The sequence below is a fragment of the Morchella importuna genome, assembly GCF_003444635.1.
Source record: "Morchella importuna strain M04M26 chromosome Unknown Morimp01GS068, whole genome shotgun sequence".
Taxonomy (NCBI): domain Eukaryota; kingdom Fungi; phylum Ascomycota; class Pezizomycetes; order Pezizales; family Morchellaceae; genus Morchella; species Morchella importuna.
Window position 1 is genome coordinate 86201 of NW_025763464.1, and position 15498 is coordinate 101698.

The window sequence follows — 15498 nt, forward strand, 5'->3', positions numbered from 1 at the left end:
ATACTGTATCAAAAGAGCTTGATGGATGAGAACAAGAACACGCTATAACCAATAGAACGATTCGCTCTGCAATTTTTTTTTTTTTTCAATCAGGTATACAAAAGACATTGTAACGAAGAGATCCGGGATTCGATGGAAGAAAAAAAGAGGTATGTTTGGGAGTAGCGCGAAAATACTTTATCGAAAATAGCCCCTTACAGAAGGCAGAGAGTAGACAAAACTAGAGTTCAGACGCCAGGGGGCCTAACAGCATTGTAAGAAGGTGGCGGCGGTGGTGGCGGCGGTGGGTTGCTAGATGGTGGTGGCGGTGGTGGCGGCGAGCTTACAGAGGTCATTGTCTGATAAGGGGAGGCTCCTGGGGCTTGCTGCTGCTGCTGACCATAATACGCTTGGTCTTGGGTGTCAACCACATTAGTGATTGTATAGAACATCGGGGTTAGTAATACTCACAGTATTGCATATACGCCTGATATCCCCCAAACGCTCCGTAAGGATCGGCCCCGCCTCCATAGTAAGCAGCATATGGATTAGCTCCTGGAGCTACTGCTGCAGCACCTGGCACTCCTTGGGCTACTGGTTGTGTAGACTGCTGGGCTGGAGGTGGCGATGCTGACTGACCATGACTCTGCCCGTGCCCTTGCCCTTGCCCATGGCCATGCCCGTGGCCGTGGCCGTGGCCGTGGCCGTGACCTTGAGTGTGGTTTTGACTTTGCCCCTGGTTGTTCGGCATAGATGGAACATAAACATGTGAGTTGTTTCCGCCATAGCCGGGGAAACGAGCTGGCTGTGGTTGGCTCTTGTGCTCTTCATACTGTTGTTTTACAGCTGTTAAAAGGTCTTCGCAAAGACCCTTGGCGTTCTGGACCTCGCGGGCGTCAGGGCCACTAATACACGATTAGTAGGTTATCAGTACCATTGTATAGAGCTTTCTTACGTCACGTGAAGATAAAGGGGTTCATCACTCTCCTGGCCAAGGCCGTGTTCCATAAAGCCAGATCCACGGCCCTTAATTTGAACACGGCAACGTGTTTCTTGCTGTATATGCTTGACGTACTGCCCGCCGTGGCCAACGACGGCTGCACGTAAGTTAAATCCAGGAATAGGCTCTAAGTCGACAGGAATTCTTTCCTCGGGCCATTTACGCTTCCGTTCCCGTTTCGTCAGCAGAATTTCTCAGAAAACAAAAATATCCCCGAACTAACCCTTCCGTACTCATCGCGTTCAACAGGTTCTGGTGGTTCCCTTCGCTTGAATCGGCGCTCGTCAACAAGGTTTGGAAGGTCCTGTTTCATTAATTCTTCAATCTTGAGGACTGCCTTCTCCAACCCTTCCTTCGTCGTGCTAGTAATGTGAAGATATAAGGGCGGGTTCTGTATCCCAGTTATCATCAGCAAGAGAACTGGAATTTTTTAGAAAGAATAAACATGCCTGTGGCGTAGCCATAGTTTTATCCGGATAATACGCTCCGCGGGTGGTGACATCTTGAATATCCAAAAAATATGAGCAAGCAAATCTGAAATAAGATGTAAATATACAACAATGGGATAGTGGGGCGTACCCGCGCCAGTCTCTTCTTTTATCTAAACAGGCACGGATGACAGTCAGCGGCAAGACACAAAAGGGTTTACACAAAACTGCTTGCACAATGCTTGTTTCAGCTTTGCGTGATTCCTCCAAGCTGAGCTATACATAAGCAAAACCCCATGGTAACCGCTTTTCATTAAAATTGAGGGGGGTGGATGGGGAGGATAGATGAAATGAGCAGAAATAGCGAAAGCTAATGGACAACCTGGGGGGGATCAGTGTTTACCATTTTCTGAGTAGCACCCTTTGTCAGCGTATAGCGATTGCGCAAGTCATTAACCTCTATGTCTTTGATATAATCTCCATCGGCAATGTACATATCACTGTTGAAAGTTGTTGTGCTAGGAGGGCTAGACGATTTCCCAGCATTTTGCTGCTAAAGTAAACGTGGTTAGAACTCAGGAGATGAGATGAATGGGAAGGAAAGACGTGGCCGGCCCGTACTGATCTAATTGGAGGGACATCAACGTGCTGAATGCCCCGCTTGGCTTGAATTGAAGCATTAATACGAGCGGCGGCGGCAGCTAGATACATATATATATTAGCATAGGCTTGAATTCGAGTTCGAAATTGCTGCGCATACCAGCAGCAGCTGCAGGGTCGGGTTTGGCGGGAGATTTGCTGCTTGGGCTTGTGGCATCACGAGTGGGGGGAGGACTGCGACTTCGCCGGCGCTCATCTCTGCGGTCCTCTCGGCGAGACGTGTAAGGGTTCGAGGCCGGGGAACGGGAACGCCTGTCGTCCCAGCGAGATCCCCCACGACCGCTCACAGACCTTTCCCTTTCGTCTGGCCGGTGGTCTCCATGGTGACCAACTCTGTCCCTACTAGAGCTGGATCTCTGAGTCTCGTCCCACTTGCTTCTCTTCCTGCGGTCTGGAGAATCATCTGTCATTGAAACTACTTCTGGGGTGTACCGGTAAAGTTAAGCCTTTGGATTGGGTGGAAAACGCGGTTCGTGGTTGGTATCAGGGAAACGGTCTGTGTACGTATAGGATAGAAGGGGGCAGAGCAAATGAATATCAAATATATGAGTAGAGCTCGTGGAAAAAATGATGGGGCTTAAGAGGGCGCGAGAAAACGTGGGTTGGAGTACGTCGATCGAGAAGGTGAGCGTTGTAGTGGTGGTGGTGGTGGTTGCAGAAGAGGAGGAGAGCATGAAATGTCAAAGGACGAAAGACATAAATTCAACCATTGGTCAACCACCACTAGCGCGGTATAAGTGTGAAGTACATGTATGCACATACCTACATGTACTTAGTAAACCCCTGGGCAGGGCAATGTTAGAGTAGATACTGGACATGTGGTACATACTGAAAAAGATGAAGAGAACTACATGTGCCTACATGTGCCTACATATGGGTATTTTTGTGTACATATAAGTAAATAGCGTCTAGATTGTGACTACATTCAATTCACGTGTACTCAGGCGTTCAGTAAATGTCGTCAAAAGTCGCCCCGTTGCAACGCTTATTTTCACGAACTCCTTAGTAGGGTAACTGAAATATCGGGCTGGCTAGTGCTGGGATTGAAACCTAACCCTTATTCAGACTACAGTCGCAACTCGGTATGCCGGATTGCCAAGATTTTAAGGATTCGTAAGGAAATCCGGGATAGCAAATTGATTTTGCAGTAGGAAAATTAATAGTCTCAAGGGATCCGGTGCATTGAGTTCCGGCATATCAGGTTGCGACTGTATGTGCCACATCTTTCAAAATACGTACAGTATTGTAGGTACCGCCATAACTCGAAAAATTAGCTAGATCAGAATTACTTGTATGGGAAACTTCTGATGTTGATCGATGCCATCCAACCAATCATTCAAGCGGTAGTCCCTGGACGGAGATAGCCAATTTTTCGAGTTTTGGCGGTATGTACCGGGTGTTCACCCTTAGTCTGAAGAACTCTGCTTCATTGGTTGAAAATGCAGGGATTTTATATGGGAGCCACCAATTATCATCGATCACACCGGCCAGGTCTGGCCTTAGCGCACTAAATTTGTATGGGGGAAAAAAGTCTGAAGAACTTTCATATATCTTCACTCAAAAATCAAAATATTTTGCTAAAAATACAAAAAAATAACTGCAAAATAGCGCTGGCTCCCAGCTTCCTCTAAATAGTATTTTGAGCTCATAAGCCCTTGTGGGGAGTATTTTCTGATGAAACTGGGTGCAAACAGCAGTCAAATTGCAGTCTCGGAGGTTGCATTGTAAAAGATGGAGGGCGCCTATTCAAGTACTTTTTCTGGTGCCAAGTATCATTTTCTGCAGCTTCAACCAATCATACGCCAAAAATGGTTCTTCAGACTAACCCATAACCCCCGGTACAAGGCTCTGGGATTAGGTGAGTGAACGGATCCACACCAGTCAACACCCCATTTAGTTCACTCACTTAATGCCAGAGCCTTGTACATGTAGTTTCCTATAAGACAGGCCCATGGATCTCGGCTCGACCCATGAAGGTTTACTCTACACTATTTTTAACCTAGAAGACTTATTTTTCTTCTTCTTGGCATGCCTCCCCACAAAGAGCGCCGCTTTTCTACTGTATTTACTTACCATCCGCACCCCCGAAATTTAGGACCCTCCCTTCTCGAACCTGTCCATCAAAAATGGCTTCGATTTCATCAATGGCTGCTACCCTTCGCACAGCCAGATTACCAACCACTATATTGGAAAAATATGCTGCAACCACTGTCGCCAGTAATGTTCTCGCCGTCATCCCTCGCTGCCTCCCAGTACGAATTCGTCACTCGTCATCGTCATCCTCCTCCGGATCGTCAACGGGCGCTTTGGCCTATAAAGCTCTTCATCGTCGTATAAACCCTCTCCCAACCTCAGAGCCCCCCGCTTGGTCTGCTTCCGCCGCCGTTTCCTCAATTCTTTATGAGACACCACTTCCCTCTTCCGCTCCGCCAAAAAGACATGTTCTCAATTGCCTTGTTCAGAATGAACCTGGCGTTCTCTCTCGAGTGTCGGGAATCCTTGCGGCACGTGGTTTCAATATTGACTCATTGGTGGTCTGCAACACTGAAGTACCAGACTTGTCCCGCATGACCATCGTTCTTAGTGGCCTTGATGGTGTTGTTGAACAGGCTAGACGACAACTAGAAGATCTCGTTCCTGTCTGGGCAGTGCTTGATTACACTGCAGCACCTCTTGTCCAGCGGGAGCTCTTGCTCGCCAAGATCTCTATATTAGGCCCAGAGTATTTCGAAGAACTACTTGCACATCACCGGGAGATTACAGCAGAGGGTGGAGACTCTGGAAGGGCTGAAAGTTCGAACAAGGATAGTGATTATCATCCTTCGAAGCTTCCAATTTCCCAGGCTTTAAGGCACAAACACCAGCATCTTCAGGCTATCACACAATTGACTCACCAGTTTGGAGGCAAGATTTCAGATATATCTGAAAACAATTGTATTGTTGAACTGTTAGTTCTGGGCCCAAGCTATCTAGAATAGAAAGAAAGTCGCAAGCTGACATCCAAAATTGGCAGTGCTGGGAAACCCTCCAGGCTTGATGCGTTCATGAAGCTTATCGCTCCTTTCGGTATTCTTGAATCTGCTCGAACTGGTATACCTCACTTCCTCCAACCTTCGCCATTCGGGATTCTAATCTTTCTTTCGTTTGTACAGGTCTCATGGCGCTTCCTCGCTCACCTCTGCACACACACACAGAGGATCTCGACGTTAAAGATGCCGGTGATGTTGTTGATGCTAGCTCTCTCCCCCCCGGCTAAGATGTTCTCCTATTATATCCCTAGATAGCTGGATATGTAAAAGAAAATACTAAATGCAGCTCGTGCGTGGTGTCCCTACCAACGAAAATAAATAATCCCAGGCCTCTAATCATATATTGTCTGATATTATCCTAACGACCCACTCAACTTCGAATAGTGCTTTATAGTGCCTCAGAAGTAGGTTCTTTGTTGATAGAATAGTACTAAACACCTTTCACCGGATTCATCCACCCGGGAGATAACATTCTCGACCGCCAGAGAATTATGATCTCCATCACTCCCGCTTTAAGTTCGTTCAAATTTAAATGTTTTCTCTTGAATTACTTAAAGTTGGGAGGGATGGGAGTCTAGAATCTGATATCCCTTAAACCATTACTGCCTCTTTTTAACAAAAATCGACTTCTAAGCCTGTGCTTTTGTGTTAGCCTGATTAAGAGCAGATCTAAACTGTGTCTTAGGCCGCTACTTTATAAGTGGATATAATACTATAGCCGCTTTTTATGGGCCCTTTCATAATAGTCCTTGGACTTTGCTAGTGGGTATATATAATTACATACCGTACAAATGATTTCTAAACTCGGTCTGGACCTACTTGGGCCGTTGTTACCCTCCAAATATCCATAGGCTTCGAAGTTGGCTTTTGCGGGGGGAAAGTGACGGTTTCAGGTATAATACATCGAGGGTAGATAGTGTCTTGCGGCACCAGAAGTGCCAGGCTTGAGCACCCTTTCGTTGGCAGTGGACAACGGTCCAATTTTAATCCATCATCGAAGGCTTTAATTCTATCGCTCATGATTACGACTTCGTGAAACGATCTATCACTTCAAACTCCTAATCCCTTCAATAATAATAGTCTAGATTGATATTAATAGGAAGAATAGTAGTAAGTTACATACATATATCCAGGTTCAATACATAATAATAATAAAAAATACCATGATATTACTTTAGGGTATGCACTTCTAGAAATATGTGCCTTTATAACGCTGCATTGCAATAGTCCCACCTCGCTATGCCGGATGGCCAAGATTCGCCAAATCTTGTACGGGATAGCAAATATTCCTAAGAAATCCGGGATAACAAATTGATTTTGCAGAATTCTCAGGGAATTTCATACGGGACTGCGAGGTGCAACTGTACTTGGATATGCGGCCTTAGTCTATAAGGATAGCCATCGGGGCGCCGGGAAATAAAAGATATTTCGCTATAGATGGAGTAGGGTTAGGTTGATATTCTTAACTATGAAGAAGGCTCGCTCCACCATTCTTTGCTCATTCCGGTTTTCCCACCTTCTCAGACTCAGCGTTTTAATTAAACTATGAAACCATTCTGACTCCTACCCGCCTTCATCCATCCATCAGCGTTCACCTATCCAAGGGTCACGAACTATCACTCACTTCTTCTGTAAGGATATAGGCCCGATAAGGATATATCTCGATTTATGTCACATTTCCATATCCTTATAGCGAGATTGTACTGCATTCCTTATGTAGTCTGTCCCGTGTTCGAGCGACGTTTGGCGCAAAACCTACATGGAGCCGGAAAGACCTCTTAATGGCCTGTCTGCCACAGTGCCGGAAAACAAAAGGAAGGTATGGTATTGAGTGTATTGAGTCACGTTAGTACCATGGTAAGTACATGTAGTAGTCTCGATAAGCTCAGACCCTGAGCGGATTTCCCATTAATTAGTCTAACACGCCCTCCTGGCCCTTAACTCCCACAGCTTTCGGCGCAGGGCGGGGTAGGTGGGTGGTCAAATACCATGGTATTTATTTTACCCAGCTCTAGCTATCGGCTCGTTGAGCGCGAGCCTCATCATTCAGCGAGCCTAAATCGGCTTGAGCCTTTCCCCTCAAGCCGAGCTCAAACTATGTACTTTTCGCCGAACTCAGAGGGCTATATATGTGGGCTGTGGGAGGAGTTTCCCACGATACTACCGCAACGAACAAAACTACAACGATATGCTATACATATTATATTCTACAAGCTCTCCTCACAAGAGCAGGCCATATACGTAAATGATCTCTAGCCTACTAGTTCGATACATTATAACTAGCTTTCACAACAGTCTCCACATGCTAATTCAACTGTTGAGTTGATATCAACAGAGATAGAGTACAAAACGAATATTGATAACACAAACCACAGCAACTAACAATATCAAAGTGACAATTATTCCAAACGCCGTGAATAAACGAAACCCCACATCATAGTAACAGTACACCGATGACTTATTGTGTGTTCAACGAACTTTCCCTAAAATCCAACGTGTGCCCCTATTGGCCTACTTCCGTTATAAAATAGCTCCACCGAAAAATTCCCAATTCCAATCATGCACAAGGCCTCTGCGTGTACCTTCAGTTGCCCACGTAGTGCTTTCTTAACCACCCCGTACCCTACATTATCTGGGCCCCAATCCACTGGCAGCTTGGGCGTCAAAGTTTTTCCTTGTTTACCGGGCAAAATATTAAACGGCCACTCGTATAATATTGTACCTAAATCACTGCCATTATACTTTGCTGTTCCATTGATTTTCTTAATCGTGATTGCATTGTTTCTTAGAGGATTATCAATGACAAAATCAGCGGTTGACGAAAGTACGTGAATCTAAGGGAGGAAACAAGTTAGATACTTGGCATGAAGGTCGCTAAATCGAGGTTTGGATTTTGCGGGGGAAGGTAAACCGCTTACAGTTGCAGATTCTATGAAGCGGGGTGATGTATTGCCATCAGGTTCGTCAATTCCACCAAGTCGAGGAGTTGGAATCGTAAGTTCAAAGTTTGATAGTACATCTGACAATAGTGGCAAAGATGGCAAGCTTTTCACATGCGGGCGGATAGTAATGGTGGTATTCTGGCCTGGTAGAGAAGGTATTGCTGAGTTAATGAAAGAGAACATATGCACTGTGGGCTATGCTTACCAGAAATATATTCGCCGAGAAGATGGGCTCCTATTTTTCCTGCTTGACTACCCCCATGGGTTCTTGGGTCCCATATTGCCCATACAGTTAAAAGGTTATTACCAGGTAAGATATGTACGTCGTGAACGCTTGCATTCCCCAATACAGTATCATTTTGTGTAATGTTAACATTCATATATGGCACTATAGCCCCCCAAGGGGTGGGATTGTTGATACTTAGATCAACGCGCAGGGTAACGGAGTGTGGCGCCGTATCTTCGATTACAACCTTACGAGCCTTTGGAGATGGCATAGACCCAAATCCTGGAAAGTGGTCGATGGTTATATTCCCCGTTACAGGTATGTTGCTAACCACAAATTCACCCAAGCTTGTTTTAACATCAACATCAGTATCTCCTCTGATACCAAGTTGAAGAGAATTCTCCTCTCCTGAGAGCATCTTTTTAACCACTACCCTGAATATATCATAATTCGTTATGTTCAAGGGTGCATCCTTAACCTCTGCATGAACTTCGAGATATTTGTTATCACTAGAGCGTGAGGACTCCGCTACCATCCATTTGCGAAGATCGAGTGCTCCAAATACCCCACCTTCGTACGAAACGTTTGCTATTGCTCGAAGTCGTTTCACATATAACGAGAGGTTTATTTCTTCCGGAGTTCTAACAATCGCAACCACCGACGCGCCTAATCGTGGAGACGACTCTGGGGAGCCAGGTTCAGCATCTGGTGTTGGAAGTTGGAAGCTGACATTTGACAAACTGAATGACTTTACTGCGTCGTTGAATGCGTGTCCTTGGAATGGAACAAGAACGGTAATACTTTGTAATATTTCTTGCAGCCACCCGGGAACATTCGGGCCTGAAGAATCACTGCCCCGAACAAAGACAGTATTTTCGTCCCCATGGAGGTAGGCGCCGAGAAATTTATCCATAGGAGATATCTGTGATTCCGGACAGGCATTGATAAAAGTACCAGGAAGGTTGTGTATGATGGAGGAAATTTCCACATCTACGTGTGACTGGGGCTCCACATGAAGAGGCAAGCTCTTCGCTGTAGCTACATGTACTAATTTGTGCTCATCACAACCTGGAAGGAGAATATTGAAGGATATTGAAGGAATCCCAAACTGCAGTGGGTATGGATTCTTGAGTGTAATAGATGCAGTGGCGTTTACAGCCCTTTGTTTGGGGAGAATTATCTCCTCAAAATTTAATCTTTTGACTTCGAACTGAGGCAAAGATGGGAATTCTGATTTATAACAATTGAGTTAGTCTATTTTTCAGAGAATGGTCATAGCTCGAATTTAGAACCTTCAAAGACTAGTTCCTCAGATATCTTTTGTGTTCCCAGGTTAAACAGACCGGCCTTCAAACCCAGGTTTGCTTCTCCGCGAACCCGTAACAATCTGATATTCCCCGTGAGATAATCATTTACCACGCTCCGAAGAATATCAAGAGACCCAGTCTCAACCTCGGAGACAAAGTCTATTAGTGTTATTTGACCATTACGTATGTCTAATTCCATTGCAGGCGTGGTTGCTGTCCCCAACAGACCTTCGCCATAATCAGGGAGGTACACATGCATTTTTGAATGTTCGCTCGAGACCCTCCGGACGATCCATGTTCCAACTCTTCCAAGAGCTAGAACTGCATTGTTCCTGACTCTGCCCGCGTCCAAAGTCACTCTTGCCTGAACACGAGCTCTTACCCCTCGATCCGTAAACCCTTCAATAGAGAGACTTGAAATATCGAGAATGAGGGCCTCTTTGGCATACTGCGAAGCAGCAGCGGGGACGAAAAATCCGATACATAGGATAGTAAGGATGCTTGTGCATAAGATAATTAGGGCGAGCCTGCTCGCAGGCCTACGAGTTGATTCGGAGGATGCATGAAAGACGCTGGGGAGACCGTCATTAGGCAAACACGGCGATATTTCACCATTGTACGTAGTTGAAAGCGCAGATGAACCATTTCGGAGGAGTGGCGTTTCTTCGGAAAATTGCGAGTGCGCACGGTGCGGCTTTAGCGAAGACATTGAATCCCCCGCAAGGAAACAAATTGAGGAGTGAAGTGGAGGTAGAAAAGGGAAACCAATGCAATAAAGTTTCTAGCGTAGCGGTTATCGTAAGATTAATGTTGGTACTTTTGCTTGCAGCCACATGCAAGTGATGGTATGTACTTACATGTATGTTTGTGTCGCGATAATGTTGTTTTTGGCTGTCTGGATAACAGTAGACGGCGTGGAGTAACCGAATGGAAATCAGAGGAGCCTGACAGAAAGAGGGAGATGGTAATAACTTGAAGGACGGGGAGATTCTAATTTCTAATTTAGAGGATGTCGTTGGTCTTGGGAATCGACCTACATACTTGATTGATGACACAATCGATACATTGTGGCGCCTACGATTGTAAGACAAGAAGTACCGGGGGTTATGGGTTAGTCTCGAGAACATCTTTTTGCGGGTGCGATTGGTCGGAGCCAGGCTTGGCGCCAAAAATCGGACTTGGCGCCAGAAAAAGTACTTGAATCGGCTACCCCCCATCTTTTGCAACGCGACCTCCATGACCCCGATTTGACTGTTGTTTGCACCCAGCTCTATCAAAAAACGCTCCCCCACAGGGGCCTAGGGCTCGAAAAATTATGTAGGGGGAGCTGGGAGCAAGCGCTGTTATGCAGTTATTTTTTTGTATTTTTAAAAAAATATTTAGATTTTTTAATGGAGGGCAACTGAAAGTTCTTGAGACTTTTTTCCCCCATACAAATTTTTGGCGCTAAGGCCGGTTTGGTTCGTAATGATTGGTTGATGTCACCCACATCCCTGAATTTTTCACCCAATAAATCAGAGTTCTTGAGACTAAAGGTGAACACCCGGTACAGCTGGGGAACCCTATATCCGGTGCACTTTTTGCCCTTACTTCTAGCGCCAACTCCTCGACCACCACAACCCCTAAATTATTTCTCTTCCTATAGAATAGTTCTTCTGCTTGTTCTCTACAGTTCTATAGAGAGATAATTAATTTAGGTGTTGTGGTTGAGGTGTAGTTCATCTTTAAACTTGGTATACTTTTAGTGGGGAGCCCACTCAATGTCGCCTCTATTTATTGCCTAATTGGGTAATTTTCTCTCCAGGAGCATGTATTATTATCCGATTAAGATTAGTAAAGCTATTATAGAGCTAATCTAAGATATCTTGGCATTGGATTTCTTATTTTAATTTCTAAAAGCAGTAATTAATTGTATTAGTAACTACCAAACTGAATGCCGCGGACACCCCGGGTATAGGCTTCCTCAGCTATAGTAAATCTGTCTAGGGCCGGGGTGCTTTTGCGCTACTAGTACAAGAATTAGTTGTTACATGTACGTACTTTCTCTACTAGAGAGGTTCTGCAACGGAAGTTGAACAGAGTGTGTACTAAGACAGGGGTGTAAATACAGGCAAGGTTTTGCACAAAATACGTATTATGGTAGTGCCATTACATAGTTTTCTGTCCTTCGGAGTTGGCGTAGTACTAAAATGAGGACCTACTGGCAGTGATAGTTTTGGTTAGAACCGACTCGGAACTTTCGTCCAAACAGAGTTTTTGTTTACAACCTTTAGCGTTGTTGGCCGGGTTATTTATTGTGTTCTATCTCTTTTGTGTTCGGCTTCACGATGAAATAAATAAATTCTTAGTTTTATAGACAGAGGGAGAATTTCATTTGCGCTATCGACGACGACAAAATGAATGATGATAGAAAAGAAGAAGAAGAGGAAAGTACAAATCAAACTATGAGGTAGTCCTGCTGCGGACACCTTACAAAAGCATTGTCTGTGTCGTCACGTGAACGCTGACTAATCCGTGACACCTAATGTGCCCATTGACAGCGTGTATTATAAATGTTCGTAACTTAGTGATGTTTTTTGTCTGTACTACTAGTCTCATCCTAGTCTAATCCCAGCGGTCGCTGTGGAAACATAATACAAAATCGATTTTTTCAGTGGCAGAACCTCTCTACTTGCCGTTATTACTAGAGTCTTTTAGCCACCAACCGTAGAAACTTGAAGACTTCAAAGTCCCAAGGAATAAAAACACCCAAAACCATTAAAGGGACTTGGCCTACATGAGATTAGGAATACCTTAACAGGCAATCTTCAATATTGGAGGGAAAATTTGCAGGGTTCATGAGCAGTAGCCGTAGCAACCCGCCATATATTTTTGTTTGGAGGAGTTATCAGCCATTCGTACCTCAGTTAAAATATGTATCTTCCATAATGAACGGTTCCAGATCATAACTATAACAGAAAAGATACAGCACAGGGCAGTGATTACACACTGCAAATCTTTTAGAACAACCAAGCCCACCTGTAAAAACACAAAATAGTTTAAAGTTTGGTGATAGACTCGGAGCCATATTTAATTTGAAGCTCAAGTCTATTATAGAGTCTGGCCCGGGCCGGTGCTATCAAGATATTTTGGAACAAATGATATTTGATATCTTTGGAGGCGCCCAGGCGTCAAAAGACGAGATATCAAGTTTCGCAAGCGAAATAGATTCCAAAAGGATATGTGTAACATTTAGGAGTGATGGGACGAGGTTTTGGACACAAAAGACGAATCCCATTTTTTGCTAATGCAGATATCCGTGAAAAAAACTCATTTTATAAAGTATCAAATACTTTGGTTTATCAAGTATGACTTGTCTCGAAGTTCAAGAGGTTGGTGCCAGTGTAAGTCACGAATTAATTATCAACTACGCTAATCCTAGTTGTGTCTGACCTCTAAGGGCCCGTTTGGCAATGGAGTCGACTTGTCGGATTTTAGTGGGGAGCGACTTATTCGCGTATTCTGGACTCTCTAAAAGTTTTGACTGTTTGGCAACCGTGACACATTTTTTCCAGTAGATTTGTCACCCAAAGTTAACAAATCGACTGAAATAAAAAAGCAGCTCCGAGCCTGCTTTTTGTTTCCGTTGCAACGATATCCCCTCCAACCCAACCACATTCGGTCAACTTAAACTAACTTTTCTAGAGAGCGACTTATCATCTCCACATAAGTGACCCTTTGGATAAGTCCGTTGTAACGACTTAAACTACCAAACGGGCCCTAAAAATTACAAAGAATTATAGACAACAAGAATTACGAACTACATGTATTTAGCAAAACAATTGAATTCGGTCAAAAGGTATCTCTACATTTTGTAATGATAAGTTCAGATCCCTATCCTAATTCAAAAGACGTTTTTCCCTCTAATGGGTTCAGGTAGTGCCACCCGCTCTAGGATTAGCATTGTCATCTATCGATCATACGTTGTCACTCAGCCCCCGATCTTATCAGATATCACTACATGTAAGTACATGTAGGTACATGTAAAATGATGTAATGGTACCATCCACAAAAACGTATGTAGCGCCTTGGCATCTTATAAACTCGTCCACTCTATCATTCCTTTTCGACTTGTTTTTTTTCTTACCCGGTAGACGAGTGGCTCTTCTCTCCATCTAATTGATCCGCGCCATTATCTCCACGCCTCTATATTCATCCGCCAAATTATTTCAAGACTGAACCCAATGGCTTTTTCAACTGCTCTGAAACTCTCCTTGCGGCACTATCCCCGCACAGTCACAACTACTGGTGTCAACACCTTTCTCCGTCAACTCTCGACCACACCATCAATTAATCATAGCTATCAAGCATCTACAAATGATTCCACCTCCCCCTTCGCTCCGCGACATTTCTTATCAATTGCAGATCTTTCAGCTTCTGAACTTTCCACTCTTGTCCGCCAGTCCAGCAAAGCCAAACATGCCATTAAGACTGGTAATATCTCCACTTCACTTCAGGGCACATTATCTGGGAAGACAATCGCGATGATGTTTTCCAAACGTTCTACCAGAACTAGAGTATCCACCGAGGCCGCAGTGGTATACCTCGGTGGCCATCCTATGTTCTTAGGAAAGGATGATATTCAACTTGGGGTCAGTCCTAGTTACGGTAGTCTAGCATGATCGGCTGCTAACCACGCTAAATATAGGTTAATGAATCGCTCTACGATACCTCTAAAGTCATCTCCTCAATGACATCTGGTATCGTCGCCCGTGTTGGCCCTCATTCAGATATTGCCGAACTCGCAAAAACGTCAACAGTTCCAGTCATCAATGCACTTTCTGACGCTTTCCACCCCCTTCAAGCGGTCACCGATGTTCTCACCATAACCGAGCACTTCCCTAAACATAAGGGCATCAAGGTGGCTTGGGTTGGCGACGCAAACAATGTTCTTTATGACCTTGTCATAGCTTGTGGGAAAATTGGGATCAACGTTTCTATAGCCACCCCGAGTATGTATCCCGTGGGTCCTGACATGCTTGAGCTTGCTCGTCTTGTAGCCGATAAAAGTGGTGCGATAATTGAGACTACCCATGAGCCCGAGATGGCAGTAAAGGGAGCCAACGTCATCGTTACGGATACCTGGGTTTCTATGGGGCAAGAATCAGAGAAAGTTAAAAGATTGAAGCAATTCCAGGGGTTCCAAGTCACGGCAGAGCTTGCCAAAAAAGGAGGCGCAGACAAAGATTGGAAATTCATGCACTGCTTGCCAAGGAAACCTGAAGAAGTCTCGGATGATGTCTTTTACTCCCCGAGAAGTTTAGTCTTTTCTGAAGCGGAAAATAGGCTTTACGCGGCGATCGCAGCTTTGGAAGCGTTTGTGGTTAAAAAGGGGAAATTTGACGAATAGGCTCTGTTATAATAGGGAACCTGGTAACTGTGGCACTGTTGTGGATATGATCTAGGATTACTGAAACGCCATAATGTTGCTAAACAGAAGATAACAACGAAATATGATGGATACAAAATGGCATAGAATAGTAACTCTAAGATCAGAATCCTCAGGGCTGGTCTCGTATATCATTCAACGAAAGCCCTTAGAACTAAAATTTTCTTTATTTTGTCAGGGCCTAAAATGGACCTGGTTTTTCATAGATGAAACCATAGCTTGCAGTCTTTTTTATGGTCAGAGCGGCCAATAGTCCACTAGCCAACATCCTACGGGCCGTGACTCGAGATGAGGTACGGTTCCGGTATAATTATACACCCGAAAGATCATCATTGTGTGTTACACGGTTCAGGTAGTGGTTAATTTAGCATTTTAGGAGCTGAGACTCGCAGAGTTAAACTTTTGTCACAGCTCATGCACGAGCCGGTAGGTCAATGATCGATAATGTAAGATGTGTATATTCATTTATAAAAACAGTCGAATCTCGTTATAAGAATGG

At 44.5% G+C, this 15498-nt stretch overlaps 4 protein-coding genes across 4 annotated transcripts; 2 read left to right on the plus strand and 2 right to left on the minus strand.

The window, feature by feature from the left end:
• Window positions 1–227: 227 nt before the first annotated feature.
• On the minus strand, window positions 228–2477 carry LAJ45_11456 (uncharacterized protein; the record flags this gene model as incomplete). The annotated part of the gene is made up of 9 exons (XM_046120963.1): window positions 228–394; window positions 451–884; window positions 935–1143; window positions 1203–1370; window positions 1429–1481; window positions 1559–1580; window positions 1811–1960; window positions 2029–2108; window positions 2168–2477. 9 exons carry the CDS (start codon window positions 2475–2477, stop codon window positions 228–230), a joined length of 1593 nt encoding a protein of 530 aa, XP_045965863.1.
• Window positions 2478–4193: 1716 nt separating this feature from the next.
• Window positions 4194–5323, plus strand: LAJ45_11457 (uncharacterized protein; the record flags this gene model as incomplete). Its single annotated transcript, XM_046120964.1, has 4 exons — window positions 4194–4601; window positions 4677–5014; window positions 5081–5157; window positions 5220–5323. 4 exons carry the CDS (start codon window positions 4194–4196, stop codon window positions 5321–5323), a joined length of 927 nt encoding a protein of 308 aa, XP_045965864.1.
• Window positions 5324–7579: 2256 nt separating this feature from the next.
• Window positions 7580–10698, minus strand: LAJ45_11458 (uncharacterized protein; the record flags this gene model as incomplete). Its single annotated transcript, XM_046120965.1, has 6 exons — window positions 7580–7930; window positions 8015–8181; window positions 8244–9494; window positions 9557–10352; window positions 10429–10561; window positions 10613–10698. The coding sequence occupies 6 exons, from the start codon at window positions 10696–10698 to the stop codon at window positions 7580–7582; spliced, it is 2784 nt and encodes a 927-aa protein (XP_045965865.1).
• A 3096-nt stretch (window positions 10699–13794) lies between these two features.
• LAJ45_11459 (uncharacterized protein) lies at window positions 13795–14960 on the plus strand (the record flags this gene model as incomplete). The annotated part of the gene is made up of 2 exons (XM_046120966.1): window positions 13795–14202; window positions 14259–14960. The coding sequence occupies 2 exons, from the start codon at window positions 13795–13797 to the stop codon at window positions 14958–14960; spliced, it is 1110 nt and encodes a 369-aa protein (XP_045965866.1).
• Between the last annotated feature and the right edge of the window lie 538 nt (window positions 14961–15498).